The sequence below is a fragment of the Eretmochelys imbricata genome, chromosome 5 (assembly GCF_965152235.1).
Source record: "Eretmochelys imbricata isolate rEreImb1 chromosome 5, rEreImb1.hap1, whole genome shotgun sequence".
Classification (NCBI taxonomy): Eukaryota; Metazoa; Chordata; order Testudines; family Cheloniidae; genus Eretmochelys; species Eretmochelys imbricata.
Window position 1 is genome coordinate 26096445 of NC_135576.1, and position 21705 is coordinate 26118149.

The 21705-nt window shown below is 44.6% G+C and overlaps 1 protein-coding gene across 4 annotated transcripts in view; it reads left to right on the forward strand.

Annotated features, from left to right (window-relative positions):
- NIPBL (NIPBL cohesin loading factor) overlaps positions 1-21705 on the forward strand; it is a 294724-nt gene that overhangs the window by 119589 nt on the left and 153430 nt on the right. For all 4 annotated transcript variants that reach the window (XM_077816769.1, XM_077816768.1, XM_077816765.1 and 1 more), the window contains exons 3-4: positions 1034-1199; positions 3169-3299. In XM_077816769.1, coding sequence (XP_077672895.1) covers positions 1034-1199; positions 3169-3299 — 297 coding nt within the window. The remainder of the gene's footprint in view (positions 1-1033; positions 1200-3168; positions 3300-21705) is intronic.

A 21705-nucleotide genomic window follows, 5' to 3' on the forward strand; every position in this document is an offset into this window, starting at 1 on the left:
GAGGTGGGAGAGGAGGAGGTCCATTAATTCTAATAACTTCAAGAACATGGTGACTAGACACTGTTTTTAATAAATGAGTTTATTTTAAATGGAAAATATGTTTTGATGGTCTTTTTAATTTATTCAGTGTATTTAAGATAGTTTATTTAACTAATAAAAAAGACACTGTGTTTGTGCATTTTTGATGGAATTCAAATTTCCATCCCAAACCAGCTTGATGCAAAATCATGAGTAAAAGATAAATTTGATAGAAAAAGATAAATACATTTCTTCTTAACATAAAATATGTGAAAATTGAAAATTTGAATAAAGGTATGTTAAGCTATATAATTGCAGAAATAACTCTGTATAGATAGGCCATATCCTTCTGGTTAACAAAAAGTACCAAATTTAGTTCAAAGGCTACATTTAATTGCAAATTAATATGTTTTAGTGGTTGTATCAATCAGTGAAAAGGGACTGTCCTTTATGAAAATAACAAGTAGAAATGCAAATCAAGATTAACATAATTGATTTAAATCCAGATTTCTTCAAATCACATTGATTTGAGATCAGTTCATCTTGGAAACAAGTAACATTGAACATTTGATCCATGCCACTGCAATTTGCAGATGGAACAAGAAATTTTAAGCAAAGGCTGTACACAATCACTGAATGATGTGCGACTGTATTGTTTTTTATTTTTTCTCCCTTTTTAATAGTTGATTCAGCTCCAAGGCTAAATTGTTCTAATATATTAATTATTGTGTTTTCTGATTTATTAGAAACAATTTTTTTGGAAAGAGAAAGCATTGTCAGATGTCTTTAGTTTAAAAAATAATCCTATAATGTAATCTGTGGAGTTGACCAAATTCAATTTTTTGGTTTAAAATATGATTCCAGATTTTCTTGATGTAAGGAGAAACTCAGAGATCTTCAATTTGTTTCAAATTTACTGTGTTTCTTTTTTAAGAATGTGAGAGAATAAACTGATGCAGGTCTATTGGTTAATTTTCAGTGGAATAATTTGAGTTACTTTTCTCTGCTAATGCAGTTTTGAACCAGCTGCCTCTTCCATCACCTTTACCTGCTACAACTACAAAAAGCCTGCTCTTTAATGGACGGATAGCAGAAGAGGTAAACTGCCTTCTGGCCTGCAGGGATGAAAATCTGGTTTCACAACTTGTACACAGCCTCAACCAGGTGTCTACAGATCACATGTATGTATTTTGCATTTCTTTACACCAAAGTGTCAGAATAACTTGTTTCTTCTTTGTGAGATTAAAATTAGCAAAAATAGGTATAAGAAGTGGTTTAATTTATTAAAATTGAAAATATGCAAGTACACTGTCAAGTTTGTGTACCGCAGTACCAATTTGTATTAGAACACCATTAAATAATTTTACCTAATCAAAGTGCAAGGTTACTGGACGATTACATATTAATAACTGTAGATTTTCCTCCAGATATGTTGTTACTTGCAATTTTATATGTTGTGGGTGTATCATTTGTATACTGTTTTTCATATCTCTTGTCAACAACTCCCCCTCATCCCTGGGTGCCCTAATGCCAAGTTTACTATCCCAGTTCCCCTCTTGGGCTTCTAAGTTGTTTCCTGCTTCAGTTATGCTCTTCCTTGGGACCTATTTATTTCAAAAATATCACGCAAGTAATCCATAATAAAAGTCCTAAAACATAGTCCATTTATAACCCCCCACTGCATATAGTCCTTAAAATCCCCCACCAACTAATGCATTGACATGGCACATACTACACTCCAGCATCTTCCCCCACCACTTTTCTTCAGTCCTATCCTGTCCTACAGGACATCTACCTAAGCCCTTCCAGTTGGCATATGACCCTACTCTTCCCAGTGGGCTCCCCCATGGTCTCTCTGCTGGGAATTCATCCTCACCAAGGGAGCATCCATCACTCCCCTTATTTTGTTCTCATCTCAGACAGGCTAATGGGTAAGCCCCTTTGCTGTTTCCCTGCCTTCGCTCCTCTCTGGCCCTTGGCTCCAGTTGGCAAGTAAGCAGGCAACTCCCTCTGCTTCTGTGCCTTCAGCCCTCTGGCCTTGGCTCTCCAGCTTGGGAAGGCCAGCCAGCAAACCCCTCTGTTCTCCTGCTTTGAGCCTTTCCCTTGAGTCCTCCTCCAGCTTCTTTCAAGGACCTGCTCCTTCTCAGATTCTCCCTGATCCGTTATAGCCCCAGGTGCTGCTCCCTACCCTCCACTTAATTGGCCAAATGGAGCACCTGTATTGGGACAAAGTAGCTCAACCTGCTTTGTTTATAGGGATCAGACACCCTGTAACATTCCTGTACTCTGGGCTGCATTCATTATTAGTCAGTGATTGTACAGGAATTTGCATAATTGCGACACATTTATTTCTCTAACACTGCTATGAATATGCTTCTGTTTCTACTCTGGCTCTTATAATTCATCTGCTTTGATTGGCTCCTGTACTCAGAATTTTCAAACTGTTTGTCAAGTATGCTTCCTGAGCTTTTTTTCTGTCTCGTGAATTGGCTTGTCTTCGGGGCTTTGCCCCCTACACTGCTTCCAAATGTTCTAGTAATTTACTATGATTGAGTGTGAAGCCAATCCCGCAAGAGAAACCAATATTTAAAAAAAGCCCCCAAGGCTGGGGGGAGGGATTATAAACATAGGAACATCTTAAAGAAAATTCTATAACTCCCATGGGTTGGTGACAAACGATCCTGTCCTGTCAAGGATATGGCAATTGCCGGATTAAACAGGAAGCATGCTTAAATTGTTAGCTCAAACCTGAGTGTGATAGAAGTGAGGTTTGATTGATTGATTGATTGATTTACACACACTTACACACACACCCCCACACCCCTTTACCCTTAAAATGACACTTCCTTGGTGGCTTTGGCATTAGTGCATTGTTCTGTGATGGAGAAGATGAGGCTCTGAGTGAACATGGGAAGTTGTATCATTAGTCTAACTGGTAATAGTGGGGAAATTATTAATATGAAGACAGATACAAATACTTTCCCTCCATTGTGCTGAAAAAAAGAATAAGAATCTCAAATTGAGAAGCAGAGGGACAACATTTTAGATGTCTTTCTATTTATTGTTGAGCAGGTCTGTGGCTTTTACCTGTAGCCTCCGATATTTTGAAAACGTTCACTTTCTTTTGTTTGCTTATCTCTTCAATCCCAGAGAATTGAAAGATAACCTTGGCAGCGATGATCCAGAGGGAGATATACCAGTCTTGCTGCAGGCTGTCCTGGCAAGGAATCCTAATGTTTTCAGGGAGAAAAGCATGCAAAACAGATACGGGGTACAAAGTGGTGAGGATATGTTTCTACTAATTACATTTTATAGATTTAAAAAAAAAAGTTAAAGTCCTCAGAAATGTACATGGATCATAAATATGACAAATTCTGATCTTTGTGTTTTACCTTTGGGTAATGTCAGGATGCTGTGTGTCTTGGTTACTCCTTGGGGATAAGCAGGGACACTAGAAATCTAATGGGAAATTGGCAAAAATAAGGTTAGACTCCTGCAAATTAGTGGGATTTTGTTTGGCGGAGGGGAGAGGGATTTGGTATTCGTTTTTGTTTGTTTTTAAATGGCTTTGAATTTATCTTTGGCTCTTTTCTTACATTTGTCTTGTCTTATAGCAGTACAAGGTGCTAATGCACCAGTGAGATTGTTCACATGAACTGCAGCTATTCCAAATTTTATTGTTGCAGTGACAGCTTTCAGCATCTCAAACAGCAGGAACGTGGGTTAACTGAGACCCTCGCTTCCCAGTCCTGGTGACCTCCCAGTTGCTCATGGGGCAGGACCCTGGGGAGAAAGCTGTTTGAGGGAATTGTGGAAATGGTTTATATCTAATATATAAAAATATATGGAAAGTGATAAAAATTTCTGCTGTCATGTAGTGAGTAGCTGTTTTGAATCTAAGTTAATTTGTCCCTGGCTAAGAATTTTGCAAAGGAGGAACCAAGAGCTGATGAAGTTTTTGCAGATTTTGAGGGAAAAGTTATACTTAACTGTTGAATCATTGCAAGGGGAGATGTCTTTTGTGAAGCAAGTATGGTCATTCTTAACAAACTCGCTTAAAAACTGATGGCATTTAAAAAAATTATTAGGGAAGGAAGGTATTGGTAACAGCTCCATACAAAATATAAAACTTGGAAGGAGGAGTTACAAATAGTTTAGCAATGTAAAATATTTCAGGGAATCAGAGGGGAAGATGTAGCATGCTTAAACTGTCACAAAAGTTTAATTTTAATTTATACAGACTTCAAGATTTGTAGCAATTCTGCTGCATGGCATGTAAGCAAGCATTGAATCATATGTGTGTAGCCAGAGGGAGGAGCTGGAGAAGAGAGCAAAATTTTGAGAGGAATTAGGTATACTAGAGAAAAGCGTTTGGGGTATGAGGCAAAGCATGACCATATTGAATTGGTCAGCACAGACGGATTGGATTGCAAGTAGCAGATGGCAGGCCTAAAAGAGAACCAAGTCACTTCTACGTAGGCACTTCTACTCAGCTTTGCTCATTTGAATGATCCTGAATACATAATTGGCATGAAATAGAAAACAATGTCCTAGTGGATAGATAATTGGGAATAACTACCCCAAGATTTGGTTATGTCCTACAGATCTGGAACACTTGAAAAATGTTTCTTCTTGGGGTAGTTTTAATCCATGAAATTATCCATCTAACAACCCTCATCTTGATTGAAATTGTTGCCTGTATAATGAAAAACATTTTAAATATGAAGACGACTTTCTGATCTGATCTGGACATAGTTGGGTTGCTATTTTAACCTTAAACTACTTGGTGCCAGATTTAAAAAAATGTAAGTTTGTGGAAGCATACTGTTAATTAAAACACACACACACACAGGCCCCTCCCCTTACCCCCAGCTTCAAGAATCAGAGTAGGTGGACCTTAGAAAGTCTCATCCAACTCTCTCTCTCTGGTGGAGTACTAATGAGAGGTGAGACAAGATCAGCTAGGGTTTCTTTTCTTTGTGATGCAGACAGGTTTGTAAGCTCGAATATTTCGCTCTATTGCACAGACAATTCAATAGAGAAAATGACAAGGCACAAGTGGAGTTAGACACTCAACTCTCATTGGGTGTCTATCTCCTCTTTATGCCTTTTCAAGTCTCCTCCAGAGGTGGTAGAAACTTGAATTATTAATATAAGGTTGGTGAGGCCAGCTGATGGAAGAATGCCAGTGAGGCAGTTAAACAATTATATGGAAACTGGGACAAAAACCTGTGTCTTAGTACAATATGTCAGGGCAGCAGGTGCCACCAGAAAACCGGGTCTTTACTGAATAAACTAGGATACTGTACATCACGCTGTCTGGAATGGCCCAGGCCTATGAGTGGCAGCCTCAGGGAAGACTGTCTAAAAGCAAGGCAAAAACCCCAAACATATTGTATGTTCTGTAATTAGATTTCATCAACCCAATGACAAATGTGAACTTCTAAAGCACTACAGCAGTCTTACCATGGAGTCACAGACAGTCCCCTTGGGCATTCCAGTCTATCTTGCCACCCAGACATGCTGAACTGTGTGGTAGATGGTCACTTTACACCAATAATGAGAACAATATTCAGGTTACTCCCAGTCCCAAAGCACCAGTCACTTATTCCAGGTCAGTTGTACTCATATCTTAAACCAAAGACAATGCTTGTAGCCAATACTGTAATATACTAACTAAAGATTCATTAACTAAGAAAAGAAATGAGTTATTCACAAGATTAAAACAGGAAACATACACACACACACGAATTACAGTTTTAGATTTAAAAAGGTAATATAAGCTTCTAAAATAAGCAGCCCTGTATATCCTTCAGAGGTGCCCCATGCCAAGCAGCATGAGGATTTCTTGCTTATGTTTGTTAATCTTTGCCCCCTCAGAGTCCAGACATTATAAAGATCCCAGTTTCTCTTTGTCAGGGATTTTTATCTCTTCACCCCAGAATCCAAGCTGATGGGATATGTTCATGTGCAGGTCTCCTCTTCCTGGAGGGAGTGAGGAATGTAGTCAACAAGGTCTCTGCCCTTTGATGCTACAGTTCCTCATTTGCCTTCAATGAGCCATCTTGTGTGCAGGATGAACACTTCACATTAATTAATGCTGCTTTTCCTGTTTAGTGAGTTACACGATTACACAGGTTTACAATGCAAACGCTCATAACTTTATACCATGCACAATAGAGGTTAAAAGTGAGATCTGTATATGCAGCATGCTACACTAATCATAATGTCTAGACACCAAACACATTCTTACAGCTCTTAATATTTATCTTAACAATACTAACATACAGGTAAGACAGACTTGTTTCCAGTTATGTTTTTGTCAGTGTTCAGTGAGGCCTGAGGCTTTGGCATGAGTTGGTACCTGGTGTGTCAGCATCACACTGTCTATCTTACGTGTTGGATTCTAGTGGGTACAGTAAAGAGAACAAGTGGAATTCCATAGACTTTGAAATCTACAAACAGTATTAGTTGTAAGAATAAGAATTCAACTTAGAAATTAGGGTTGGAAGATTTCTTTTTACTTACGATTTTAATAATTCTAAAAAGGAAATTTAATATGTAGACAGATTTAGTCTTTCCTCACAAGGGAGTTGGCATTTCCTGATATTAAGTGATACAGTAGTGATGTTCAGTTGACAGTAAGTAGCTAAATAGATTTTTGGGGATTGCCAAAGTTTGTATGGCATTCAGCTAGTATTTAGGCTTTTGGCTGCAGTTGTCTGAGCTCAGATGTGGATTATTTCTTTACCCCTTTGTTGTAGCTCTTTAGCCATTTTGCAAACTAATTTTGGTGATGTACTCCAGCAGTTCTCCACCAGGGGCCCCACCACTGAAGCCCAGATCCCTGGTGCCCCCTGTGGAGCTGAAGCCAGGAGGTGCTGGACTGAATCCTGGAGCCCCAAGCCCTGGTGCTCCCTGTGGAGCAGAAGCCCTGAGCCCATGGGCAGAGTTGGGAACACGGAGGGATTTCCCTCTCACCCCCCCCAAACTGCAGCACAAGATCACAGCAGTCTCGGGAGCAGCTCCACACCTCTCTCTCTCCCCCCTCCCACCCAATCTCCTTTCCCTGCCCCCGGCCAGGTCGGAGCCAGGAAGCCGGAGATGGGCAGTGTGGAGCAGCTCCTGCTGTGGCTGGTGGCATGGAGCAGACAGCAACACAGTTCCTTCTGGTCCTGCTGGTGCACCAGGCTGATGATGCTCCTCAGCTCCTAGCCCCTTTTGCTCCCTCAGAGGCAGCCGGTAAGAGCCCCCTGGGTGGGGAGACCCAGCTCCATGTCTGGCAGACCCCTCCGGGAACAGAGATTGCAGGGCAATCCTCCCAGCACACAGCCCCTAATACCCCTCTCCCCACAACTTGAGGCTATGCCCTCCCTACACCCTAAGCTATGCCTGGATTGCACACAGTCCCTAGTATCCCTCTCCCTGCACCCTGAGCTACCCCCACCTGCACATAGCTCTTTGCCACTCCACTGATTGCACCCACAGCCACTACCTATGTGCACACAGCCCCTAGCTACCCCCTCCCTGCAAGTTGAGCTACCCCCTGTCTGCACCACAGCCCCAAGCTACCCCTTCCCTGCATCCTAAGCTGTTTTCAAAGTTTTTGAGCCCCCCACCTTTGAGTTATAATTTTTGGTTGCACGTTGCCTTCCTTCCCCCTCCCCCCCATCCCTCCCGACAGGAAGGGTGGCCTGCTGCGGTGAGTCAGGGGTGGAGGTAGCATTCCCTCCCTAGACCCCACCATGTGGAGGTGGCTCGAGCCCCACTGGCCCTTGAAATAGAAATCAAACTACGGCCCAGGGCCCCTGCCCCGAGGCCCCCCACCCCTGCTGGACCCTAGAATTTTTAAAGTATGTCGGGGGGGCCTTAGAAAGGAAAAAGGTTGAGAACCCTGATGTACTCCATTATTTCTGGTTTATGTCGTGGGTTTTTCCGAGATATTTACTGTTAACAAGGTATATGAACAAACTGAATCACATCACCACACAGTCTGTCTGTAGTCCAACTTCTGTACAAAGGGCAACATGTGAAAAATTCTGCTATAGAGCATTTCAACAGACCATGATCAAAATTCTGTATAGCTTCATGAGGTCACTCCTTCTTTGAGTCTAACTCAGTGGTTCCCAACTGGGGTTCGTAGAACGTTATAGGGGGTTCGCCAAAAAAATTTCACTCATGGAGGCCAGAGGACCCTGGGCATTGGAGGCAGCAGGTGAGACCCGGTTGCAGGGCAGACAGCCCGAGCCCCAGGGAGAGCGGGGGAGCCAGCAGCCCGAACCCCAGCGCTCCGCACGAGGCTGGCAGCCCGAGCCCCAAGGATAGTGGGGCCGGGCAGTTGGGGCTGGCAGCCTGAGCCCCAGCAGTCAGCAGGACCTTCAGCCCGAGCTCAGTGGAGCTCAGTTGACGGGGGCGATCAAGGGGGTCCAGCAGCAGGAGCCCCATGGATTGTGGAGTGCAAAGGAAATTTAAACTTAAATCCCTGGAAATAGTCATTTTTAGGAGGGGGTTCACGAGATTTCACAATTTAGTGAAAGAGGTTTGCAGACTGTTAAAGTTTGGGAACCACTGGTCTAACTCTAGAGTATGGATTAACAAGGTTCCTCAGGGTTGAATTCTTCTCATTTTAAATAACTAATTTCACATTCATAATAAGCAATGATTCTCCTTTCCATTACTACATTCTGACTGTTCAGTGAACTTATATGTTCAGGAAAGGTTTACAAGATTTTTTTTTTTTTTAAAGTGGTGTAGTAGATTCTCCGCAAACCCAGGAATCTCAATGTTAAACTTAAAAGAAATTCAAATATTTTTAGATATAGAAATGTACACCTAAGATTTAACACCGTCTTTTAGTAATGCAATGCGATAACAATAAAGCTATGATTGAGATTTCAGTGTTTGTGGCCTCACACTAGATTAAACTGATGTGTAAAAAAGCCCCCTATTTTTAAAAATTTTCCTCTGTCCCCCATGGTGTCAGTAGAGGGCATAGAATCATAGAATATCAGGGTTGGAAGGGACCTCAGGAGGTCATCTAGTCCAACCTCCTGCTCAAAGCAGGACCAATCCCCAACTAAATCATCCCAGTCAGGGCTTTGTCAAGCCTGACGTCAAAAACTTCTAAGAAAGGAGATTCCACCACCTCCCTAGGTAACTCATTCCAGTGTTTCACCACCCTCCTAGTGAAAAAGGGCAGCATTATGATCGTTTTGGATTCCTTAACTGTGCATTTCTATACATTAAAATATTTAGATTTCTTTTAAGTTTCACCTTAACTCAAATCCGGGTTTGTAATGCATAGTTTGGGGATAATTACTGAAATACTGTCAACAGCATCTCCATTTTAGCATAGCTTTTTCTTTGCATGCCCTTGGTTCTTCTTAGTGTGCTGCTCATGTTGATTCCATTCTAAATGTGTGTGTGCCCCTGTGTGTGGTTGTCAGAGATTTTTGCCTTAGCGGTATCCATAGGGCCAGCTGTAGCGCCCCCTTGAGTGCCACGCTCATGCTTTGGTATATCAGGCAATGCCGACTCTACACCCTCCCTGTTCCTTCTTACCACCTGTGGTGGTTGGTCAGAGCACCTTTCCTTGCATAGCAAGAGCTAGCAGTTTCGTCTCCTCTAACTTGAAGCCTTCGGGCCTTGTAAATAGTTTGTATATAGTAGTCAGTGTAAAGTTGCTGTTAAGTGTAGTTAGAAGTTAGAGTCCTACTTCACCCCAGATGGGGCATGGTCCCGGTCTCTGGGGCTTCAGCCATATGTGGACAATAATAGGCCTATGCCTGTAAGTGATCCCCATGGCAACTGCCTCAAATGCTTGGGGGAATCACATGTGAAGGACAAATGTCGTATTTGAAAATATTTTTGACCCAGGACTCAAAGCAGGATATTTGTTTGCGGGCTCTCCTCATGGAGGCTACCCTTTGTCCGGCATCTGAGCCATCCTGCCAAGACTCACCTAATATCTCGGCCTCGGTGTGCAGCACACCCCTGGCACCACCCGGCACCACTCCCCATATCTGGTGCCCAAAAAGAAAACACAGATGCATAGTCCCCGGCACCAGGCAAGAAGGGCCATCGGGCAAAGGAACCATGTGTACGTGCCTCCCTTAGCCCCTTAAAGGATCCACCACCAATTCCTGGGAGCAGTAGGGGAACCAAACTCCTGATGGCATCCATGCCTTCCCAAGCTTCCTTGGCACCGAGAGAGCCAGAGGCCTCCGCCCACATTGCAGGAAACTGCAAAGTCTCCCTATGAGGGCAAGGCAACTACTAAGACCCCTTGGGACAGTGGAGTGCTGCTGATCCCCCAAGACAAGGCATTGCTCTTCTCCTCTGCACCGCAGATTCTGGAGTCGCAGCCCAGATCCTCTGGGAATCACCCTTGGTCACCGTTACCACAATCGTGGTCCCTGCCATCTCAACATGGATCGCCTAGGGGGAGGGCACCGGTCCCCGTACCACCGGCAGCTATTTGTCCTCCAGCCGGTTGTCCTCTTGGTGCAGATCTTGGTCACCTGCCCCCTGGGAGCACTCTCTGTCACAACCCCAGTCACCCCGGCACCGACCTCCTCAATACCAGCACCGAACCTCTCATTCCAGGCACCAGTGTTCGATGGTGAGCAGGCAGACGCAAGCATCAACGGCCCCACCATGGTCACTGAACTAGGATTCCTCCAGCACGGAAGGGCAGTTCAGCCCCTCACCCAGACTCCATTGGTGCAATTAGGCTTCCGAGGCCGTGTCTACATCGACGGCGCCACCTTGTCAGCATGGCTAGTGGCCAGCACAGTGGCCTTATTGGAGCACATGGGGTGTTCCGGTCATGACGATTCCCGCTTTGCACCGCTCATCTGCCTCTGCCTCAGAGCAACAAGTTGCTCCCCTAAACCTCCCTCCCCCACAGGGGACGATGCCCCAGGGCCTCCCCCAGTGGTACAGTCATCATCTTCATCCCTGGATAAGGCGGTCGTGGGACCCTTGCGGGCCAGCCCACCTGATGACTTTAAAGAACACCAGGCCCTGCTTCAATGGATGGCCAAGAACTTGGGCATAGAGGTGGAGGAAATGGCCAAACAGGCAGACACCTTGTTCAGCGTCCTCTCAGCCTTTACCCTGGTCCGTGTTGCATTACCAGTGCATGACCAGGTCCTCAAAATTGCAAAGGCCCTCTGGCAAACCCTGTTTTCCATCCCTCCCACCTCCAAAAGGGCTGAAAAGGAGTACTTTGTCCCAGCCAAAGGGTTTGAGTACCTTTATACCCACCCACCTCTGGGCTTGTTGGTATCTCTGCGGCCAACAAAAAAGACAAGCAGCGGCACATCAGCTCAACTCCCAAAAATAGAGGCCAAAAGATTGGACCTTTTTGGAGAAAAATTTAGTCCACTGCCAGCCTGCAATTCCTGGTGGTGAACCATGGGTAGATAGAATTTTAATTTATGGGACTCCCTCCATAAGTTCAGAGAGTCCCTTCCACAGTGTTTGGCCCATGAATTCAGCACCCTGGTGGCGGACGGCACTGCGGCGGCTAGGTGCTCCTTCCAAATGTCGTGGAACACTGCGGACTCGGCAGCTAGGGTGGTTTTGTGGCACAGGTCCTGGCTGCGGACCTCCGGTCTTTCCCAAGAGATGCAGACCTGAGTCCAGGACCTCTCATTTGGTGGGAGTGGTCTCTTCTCCGAACAAACAGAAGCAAGACTGCATGGGTTGAAGGACACTCGGGCCACCCTTCACTCACTGGGCATGTATACACCTCGGTCTGCATAGAAGCAGTTCTGGCCACCCCCACCTCCAAGGCCTTGTCAGCCTTGTCAGGGGTCTGTTAGGAGGAGGGATAGAGACCTGAGTTTTCGTCATCGCCTCTCTTTCTCCTCCCGCTCACCTGTGCAGCCCAGGCCAGCGAAGCATCCTGGGGGCCAGAAGCTCATTTTGAAGGTGTGCTCAAGAGTGACACCCCAGTCAATTCCCTGGAGCCACTCTGTCCTTTCCTCAATTGTTTTTGTCTCTGCTGTTTGGCCTGCTTGTGGGTCACCTCGGACTGCTGGGTGCTGGACATAGTAACTCATGACTATACCCTGCAATTTGTAGCCGCCCCCACTCCAACCCTCCCTTTTCCCATCCCTCTTCAGGGACCCTTCTTATGAACAACTCCTCATTCAAGAGGTCAAGAACTTCCTGTGCCGGGGGGCGGTGGAGGAGGTCCCTCGGGACATGAAAGGAAAAGGTTTCTGTTCCGGCTACTTCCTAATTCTGATGGCAAAAGTGGGGGTCTCAACAAGTCTCTCAAAAAGTTGAAGTTTTGCATGGTCTCCCTGGCCTCCATCATCCCCTTCCTGAATCCGGTAGATGGATACAGCACCCTCAACTTAAAGAGTGCTTATTTCCATATTCCAGGTCACAGATGCTTCCTCAGTTTCATAGCGGGCTGGCGCCATTTCTAATTCACATTGCTGCCCTTTGGCCTCTCATTGGCCCCCAGGGGGTTCACAAAATGTATGGTGCTAGTGGTTGCTTATCTGAGATGCCTAAGGGTCCAGGTTTTCCCATATCTCGATGACTGGCTCATCAAGGGCAGGTCTCGGGAACAAGTGCAGAGGAGCCTCGATCTGGTGCATGCCACTTGCCCCACTCTGGGCCTGTTAATAAATGAGAAAAAAATCCACCTTAACTCCCGTCCAGCAAATAGAGTTCACTGGGGGTGGTTCTCAACTTCACGCGAGCCAGAGCCTTCCTTCTGGAAGTGCGTTTTCAGGCCATGTCGGAGCTGATCTCCCATGTAAAGAACCACCCACTCACCACGGCTCACACCCGCCTGCAGCCGTTGGGCCAGTGGCTGTGTGTACATATGTGGTCAGCCATGCTCTGCTCCATCTCCGGCCGCTGCGAGCGTGGCTGGTGTTGGTCTACATTCCCAATAGGCATGACCTAGACTGGATAGTCAGGATCCGGACCACATTGGGTCATCTCTGGATTGGTGGTTGGACCCTGAGTTGGTGATGGAGGGTGTCCCTTTCATGACCCCATCCCCATCGCGGACCCTGGTCTCCAGTGCTTCAGACCTGGATTGGGGAGCCCACGTGGGCGAGCTGAGCACCCAGGACTGCTGGTTGTGGGATGTCCTGGACCTCCATATCAACATCAGGGAGCTCAGAGCAGTTCGCCTGGCCTGCCAGGTGTTCTTGCCCCATCTGAAGGGCAAGGTGGTGCAGGTCCTGATGGACAACACTGCCGTGATGTGTTACATCAACAGTCAGGGAGGTGCCAGGTCTTTAGCCCTTCGTCAAGAAACTCTCTGCCTTTGGGATTTTTGTGTGCGGCCATTCATCTGATAGCCGTGCACCTGTCTGGAACCAGAATCACCTCACCAGGACTTTCTCCTCTCACTTTGAGTGGTCGCTCCATCTGGAGGTGGTCAGCATAATCTTCCAGAGGTGGGGGACTATCCAGGTGGACCTGTTCATGTCCAGGCAGAACAGAAAATGCCAAGTGTTCTGTTCAATCCTGGGAATGGATGGGCACTCCCTGTCAGTTGCCTTTCTCATTCCGTGGTCATCGATGTACACCTTCCCGCCAGTGCCACTGATTCATAGAATCCTTGTAAAGATCAGGCAAAATAGGGTGAAAATTATCCGAATAGTCCCTGCGTGGCCTCACCAGCACTGGTTCGGCGCGTTGCTGAGCCTTTCGGTAGCTGCCCTGCTGCAGCTGCCCCTCTGCCTAGATCTGCTGTCACAGAACCATGGCAGCCTTTTGCATCCAAATCTAGTGGCCCTGTACTTGACAGCTTGGCTACTGCATGGCTAAGCACGGACAAATGGGCATGCTGAGCCCATGTCGAGCAGGTCTTGCTGGATAGCAGGAAACCCTCCACCAGAGTGATTTACCTGGCCAAATGGAATAGATTCACATGCTGGGTCTCGGAATGGCGTATTTGGGTTGAGCAGGCCCCGCTGCGAGAGATCCTGGATTATCTGCTGCACTTCAAACTCCTGTCATTAGTCAAGGTCCATCTGGCCGCTGTCTCAGCTTTCCATCCTCCATTCCACGGCAGGTCGAGCTTCACTCATGACATGACAACATGGTTTTTGAAAGGTCTGGAGCATCTGTACTCACACTTCCAGCATCTCTCCAGCCGCCCCCCCCGCCCACGGGACTTGAATTGTGTGCTGTCGTTGCTATAACGTCAGCCTGCAGGGTGTCCGAGCCTTACTTCGGAGCCACCTTATGCGGTCTTCTACAAGGATTAAGGTCCAGCTGCAACCACACCCAGCGTTTCTGCCCAAGATTGTTTCCCATTTTCATACTGATCAGGACATATACTTGCCCATCTTCTTTCCAAAGCCTTTTGCATCAGATGAGGAGCACAGGATACACACCCTGAATGTCAGGAGGGTGCTGTCTTCTATATAGATAGAACAATGCCATACCGTAAATCAACGCAGTTGTTCATTGCCGTGGCAGACAGAGTGAAGGGTCGCCAGTATCTGTTCAGAGGATTTTGTCCTGGATCACAGCCTGCATCCACTACTGCTATGAGCTGGCGAAAGTGCCTCCGCTGGTGATTGTGAAAACACACTCGACTAGGGAACAAGTGTTGTCAGCAGCCTTCCTGCCACAGGTATCAATCCAAGAGATCTGTAGGGCTGCTACCTGGTTGTCTGTCCACATGTTAGCGTCTCATTATGTGCTGACCTAGCAAGCTCAAGATGACTCTGGCTTTGGCAGAGCAGTGCTGCAAGTTGCAAGACTGTGAATTATGAGCCCGCCTCCGTTGATACTGCTCGTGAGTCACCTAGAATGTAATCGACTTGAGCAAGCACTCTAAGAAGAAAAAACTGTTACCCACCTTTTTCATAACTGTTGTTCTGTGAGCTGTGTTGCTCATGTCCAATCCATTACCTGCCCTCCTGCCCTTGTCGGAGGTGTCAGCAAGAAGGAACTGGGAGGGTGTGGGGCCAGCGGTGCCTGATATACCGACACATGAGCATGACACTCAAGCGGAATCACAGCTGGTCCTATGGATACCACTAAGGCAAAAATCTCTGATGACCATGCACATGGGTGTGCGCATACCTAGAATGGAATGGACATGAGCAACACATCTCAAAGGAACAACCGTTAATGAAAAAGGTGTGTAACTGTTTTTTTTAAAATTCATACACAAACAGTAAACAAGAAACCCAAAGGGAATGCTACCATCTGATATTTATAATATTTTAAAGATGCATAGTGTGAACATTAATTTTTTTTATTTTAATATTAAGGGGAGATTTACTTGCATACCAGTTCAGTGCAAAGTAACCAGAGTGTATTAGCCAATAAAAGTTGGGTTTATAGCTGCTTTGGCTCACCAGAGCTGAACAAGCTAACTGAAGCTGGCTGTTAATTTGCAGTTTGACTTATTACTTTAGGAGGTTGTGTTAGTGTGACTAGCAATATGTAGAGAGATGGGGGAAAGCCAGTCCCCAAGTTGCAGTGTTTCTGTGCTTTAACTGTTTCCCAGGCATTCCTCCCTCTGTTTCCACAGCAGTGCTGACTCGTGCATATTGGTGCAGAGGCCTCAAAGCCATAGCCTTTCAAGTACACATGCCCAAACGTGTGGCAAGAGAAGTGACAGGTGGGCCAGGTGTTCTACCAGTGAGAACTCTGACACACATATTCAGACTCCTTCAGAATCATTACACCCAATACAATTGTTGCATTCATAATTGCTATAGAGGAAGGATAGTAATTGCTTGAACTTTCTCAGTCACGGTGGCCAACAGTTATGAGCTCTACTTGGCCACCTTTATAATTAGCCTTTATAATCATAACAGTGGATTGAAAAAGTCATTAATTTAGTTTAAATTCAATCTAGTTTGAAAATTAATTTATATTCAAAAGGGTGGAAAAGTCTGCATGTTCTGCAATTAAAGTCATTCAGGTCAAAGAAATTACAAACTAAGTTTTCAATTAACTCATAAACTAATGGATTTACTTGTAAATTTAAAATAATTATTCTCTCCTCAAAAAATGAGTATACTTTGTCAGTTTTCTGTTTGATTCGTATAGGTTTAATATTTGACTTGCCAACTCTTTTTTTATATATACAGTGAAAAGTATATAAATGGTGGCCTGTGAAAGGCCCTTCATGCTATAGTTATCTTCCTGATATTAGTATGGTCTGAATGGTCAATTTTGGGCGTTCCTATCATTGACATCCATCCCCCTTCCTGCATCCCTGCATCCTCTTCTACTCCTCCCACCCCTCCAAGAATGAAGCAGGGGCAGTGAACTGCTGTTCATGTACCCCTCAGCTGGACAGTGCAGTTTGTCTTGTACAAGTGCTGGTGGAGGAGACAACCACATAAAGCCCAATTACACAAGTTTAGTGGGAGTCAAGGATTTTTCATCCCATATTATTGGATATAGTGAAAATGCCTCTATAGTAAAATGATATACACTCTCAGACTTCTTCAGTGCAATTAGAGAGACTTTCACTCCAACTCTCAGCTAGTTAAACTGTTAATCTTCTTGGAATGCAGAACTTCACACCTACCAGGTAGGTAATAACTGCTGCATTCCAAGAGGATTATCCGATCTCTTCCCTGCTGAACAAGAAAAGAGGGAGGAGTGGGAACAGGATTTATCTATACAAGAAATATTTGTACCTTTATTTCAGTTATTGCCATCAGTGATGCAGTTGTATTGATATAGCACTGATATAGATAGAATTTAGGCATTTGCCACTATGCCATTAGACTTGTTCAGTTAAAGTTGCAGAGGGCAGTTGTACCATTATGAGCTACTACTATAATATACCTATTAATTTTTCTAGCATAGATACATTTAAAAAGAAGACAAGGCAGCTCAGTTCTAGAACTCTCTCTTTACTCTTACAGGAAGTGCATCTTCTGAAATTCATAAATATGGCTTTTATAGTTAGCACATCTCTCTGTCTCCTTTTCTCTTATTTTGCAGGGTGCAACTTCACAGGGCTGCCCAATCACTCCCCACATTAGTTAAAAGTAGATAGTCTAGTGGTGGATGCAAGGATTTGAGTTGCAAAGAGATCACCTGAATGTCTTTCATGTGTCTTGCCTACACCGGATAAACTTACCAAAAAATACAAACTAGTTTAAAAACATCAGTTAAGTTTGTTCCAGTGTCAAAACTGGTGGGAACCTCAGCATAGCCATAGCAGTGTAGGACCTGTGCTGAGCAGTAGCAGATTTCTATGCCTTGCAGGTTCATTTACTATGGCAGGAGAAATCCGTGACTCAGACTGGTAATCTTGCCAGGCCTTCAGGCCCTGTTTTAAGTCCTTCCTCAGTTCTTGAGATAATTACTGGACAGAGAGATTTATTGTATGTAGTGTTGTTGTGTCTGTGCTGGTCCTAGGATATTAGAGACACAAGGTGGGTGAGGTAATATCTTTTATTGAACCAACTTCTGTTGATGAGAGAGACAAGCTTTTGAGCATACACAGAGCTCAGATCATGACCTGACCACTGTGTAGGCTCAAAAGCTTCTCTTTCTCACCAACAGAAGTTGGTCCAGTAGGGGAATTTATTGACTCTTGGGCAGCTCTGATTTCTCTGAGCTCTTCCACTACATGTTCATCTCAGTGCAACAGGAATAACAACTCATAGTTTCTCATTAGGAACTCTGTCTGGCTTCAGACACCTGTACCTCCCCACTGCTGAACAGTAGCAGAATAAATGGCCTTGCCAGGTCAGTTTCCCATTGGAGGAGAAATCAGTGATGCAGAGTCTAGAAATTTTCTTAGTATAACTGGCTTTATTTACAATACGTACACCAGTCCCTACACAGAGATGGTCAAACAGCAAGCAGGGAATCACCTCTTTCAGGAATCTTAGCCAAAATACCAATGCCCTATTCCCAGGCAGCAACTCTACTCCAAGAATTGACTCTAGAGAGATTAAAGCAGAGAACTTTAATCCCCTGCTCCCTGAAACAGCTCCCCTAAAAGGTGGTAAAAATACAGCATTTCTTCAAAAAACAGTGATTATGCATAAAGAAAACTAACTTGTAAAAATTAGGCGTGACAGTGTTATCAGGCGTGACAGTGTTACTCTCCTCTCTCCCCCACCATAATATGAACACTGGATGAGAGAATTTTGACTGTTTGTTGCAAATGGCATCACCTTCTAATCAAAGCCCTTCTTAAGGGGCATAAAAGTTACAAAATCAATTGTAATCTTCCTAGAGGAGTATGAGTTTGTGGTGAACATGAAGTATGATCTGGCAGCAACACCTGCAAGTAATTCTGGACATAATACAATAGTAACCAAAGATAAGGTTGTCATTTCCAATGAGAAACAAGAAAATATTCTGGACCTAATTCAACAGCTGTCAGTTGCACCCATGGAATCAGTAAGAGCCCGAATGCAACTCAGCAGCATACTAATATTGTGTGTGGAAACTCTTCAATGGTAATGTTTCCATGTGAAGTCAGTACAAAAAATCCTGCTTCCTGAGTCTTCAGTTTTGTCCAACTTTAGCTACAAGGGAGAGGTTTCACACTCTATGCTCCAGTTGTTGCACTGGTGGACCCATTCCATAGGTTCATTTCAGGCCACCTAATGTTGTAGTTTGGTCAAATGGCAGTAACAACCAATTTCAAGCTTGCTCAGTTTTGGGACTCGTTTTTAAAGTGTCAGATAACACAGGACACATGGACTAATGGACTGCAAAAACATATAAAGTGGTGGAGCTTGAAGCAATTAGGGCCATGCTACTTCACTTCTAAGAATATAAGAATGGCCATACTGGGTCAGATCAATTGTCCATCCAACCCAGTATCCTGTCTGCCAACAATGGCCAATGCCAGGTAATTCAAAGGGAATGAACAGAACAGGTAATCATCAAGTTGCTAATCCCCTGTCGCCCATTCTCCATTTCTGGCACACGGAGCCTAGGGACACTTCAGAGCATGGTTTTACATCCCTGCCCATCCTAGCTAATAGCCATTGATGGACCTATCTATCTATCTAGACCTGCAGAATGTGTCTATACCAGTCATGACGGGCAAGGCTACAACAATGGGATATGTGAACAGACAAGGGGGAACAAAGTTTTGAACTCTTCACAAGGAGGCCAGCTCACTATTGAAATGGGGGAGAGCCTGCATATACATTGAACCCTACATATCAGATGATGCGTATTATAATGGACTGGATTAGCAGGATGGTGAGAGATCCAGGGTGAATAGTTCCTGAGTGAGAGAGTCATTGTGGCACCCAAGTCTTCAGATTGCTGAGCTTAAACCTATTCACCTCAAGGTCAAAAACTCATATATCCTTAACAAGGTAGGGACCTAGAAGCAGTAGTGAAAGATGCTGCTTTTCATGACCCTTGGAGCCACTCTCCATGTGTTCCTTCCCAAGACAATCCATAAGTAAAAAGATCACAGTAGAACCAAGTCTCAGTAACAATTGTGCCTCACTTCACTTGGTGACATGGTTCTTAGACTTAATCCAGATGCAGATTACCCCTCTGGTAATGCAGCCTCAAATCAGACCACCTGGCAATTGTGCCAAAAATCCGCCCACCAAAGCCCTAATTTGCTGTCTACAAGCCTAGAATTTGAAAAATAGAAAATGAGTTCTCCAGGAACTCCCCAAAACTCTCTGCTATGCTTATGTTTTCTTGAAACAAATCAATACACACAAGCAGAACTCAGATACTCCTGTTATAAATGACACACGTGCATAATTTGCAAATATAAAGCATAACCTGGAGTACATGCAGTGTGCCTTATTTATAGGTCCAAAACCACATACCCTTACAAAACACGCTTCAGCAATTTTGAGCATGATGAGCTGGGAAAGAACTGAGCTGATTGCTAGCCACCAGTATTTCCTCCATTTACTAAGGACAACATCATTGATAAATCCTTCCCAGGTTAACAGGCACCTGGCAAGCCCTGCTTTTTTTCCTCATAATCAGGATCTCCTCCTTAACTGTTATCACCTCTTCAAAGAGAGCTTTGGAAATGTGTCTTTATCCATGGTGCCTCAGTACTACAGGATGAGATTCTTATCACAACGGACCCAGGATTAATGCTGAAAGTTAACTTTTTCTTCCTCAGGACAAAAGGGTGGAGGTATTACTGTCCTTCTGAGTCCCTTGAACACCTTAGATGCTAGAAGGGTGACCAAAATATATCTGTCCAAGGTTGAGGTCTCCAGAAATTAAAGTCATGTTCTGTACCAGCTAGCCATCTGGTAAAAACAGCCTAATAGGAAGATGGATTAAATCAAGAGTCTTGGAAACTTGCAAAGGTAGGGAGGCAACTCCATTTGTGGGTATTGATGCACACTCAGCTGGGAAATGGCAGAGATTTGATGGTCAGAAGGGTTGAATGCTTCATTTTAAGGAAATCTGCAAAGCAATAACTTTGTTTTGAAGACACTATAAAGTGTCCATCTTGTCTGCTGCTGTTAGCTTTTGGTAGGAGAATTTTACAACAAATTATATTTCAGCAACTGGTCATGCCTTTGAGACTTGAAATATGTATATAATTAATCATTCACCATCCCAGGAATTGCAGTCACTATGAACATCCCATTTTGAAGACATAATGGACCCTCCCCACAACTTATGAACTTCCCTTCTCAAACCCCTTATGTAGTAGGGTGACCCACCCATTTAATTGGCTAATTTTCCAAAGTTGTTATGAAGTGCTTTTGCTAACTTAAAGTTTAGTTAGTGTTTATTACAGCTTTGGTAGCTACCTACTCAGGATATGATTTCTAAGAGGACGTTTAAAGCCACATACAGGTCACACTTTAGATTTTGTTTCCCTACTTCATCATAGCAGGTAGTTATTCAAAGGTCTAGGAAAGGACATTTCCAGGTAAAAATAACTTATCTCCCATTCATACTCCTACTTCTGTAATGCTCCATAACTGAGTTTATATTGAAATGATACAGAGTTTGGAACAGTTACAAAACACAGCTGCTGTTTGCTCCTTAGGATAGGTATGATAGTGGGTTATTGCTATGTCCATAGCATACACTCTAAGAAATTAGATAAAAACCTAGATACCGTTGTGGATAGGTTGCAGTGTAACACTACTTTTTCTTAGCATTCAGAACGATAATGCATGAAGAATTCCAAAGCAGAGAAACAAAGCATACTTCTCCCTAACACAGAGGCACAACTCATCCCCCTGTATTCTAAACTGTCTGCAGACTGAGTGCTGCTAGGTCCAGATTACATGCTTCCCTAGAGTCTGCAAACAGGATTATGAAAACCCCTGAGACTCTGAAGTGATAGATCACAATTTTAGCAGTTTCAATACATCACAGTTACACTCACCCTTCATGATAGATGCTAGCTGTTTGTATACCTAGGGATACAATTCAAGGTCTTCATATATAAAGCGCTTCATAATCCAGGCCCAAATGATTTAACAGATTGCCTTTTTGCCCTGCGTTCCTTCCTGACAGATACAGGCAGTGATGAGCTGCCAAAATCTTAACAACCGGTTCCCTCCTCACCCCACGAGGGGGTCGTGGACCACCCCCGCCCCCCGGGGACTCCTGCCCCATCCAACCCCCTGCATTCCTTGATGCCCCCCTCCCCTGTCCCTTGACTGCCCCCAGAACTAGGCAGGAGGGTCTCGTGGGCCACCGTAGTGGGTGCCCACCCCGCCCCTAAGAGCCAGAGGGACCTGC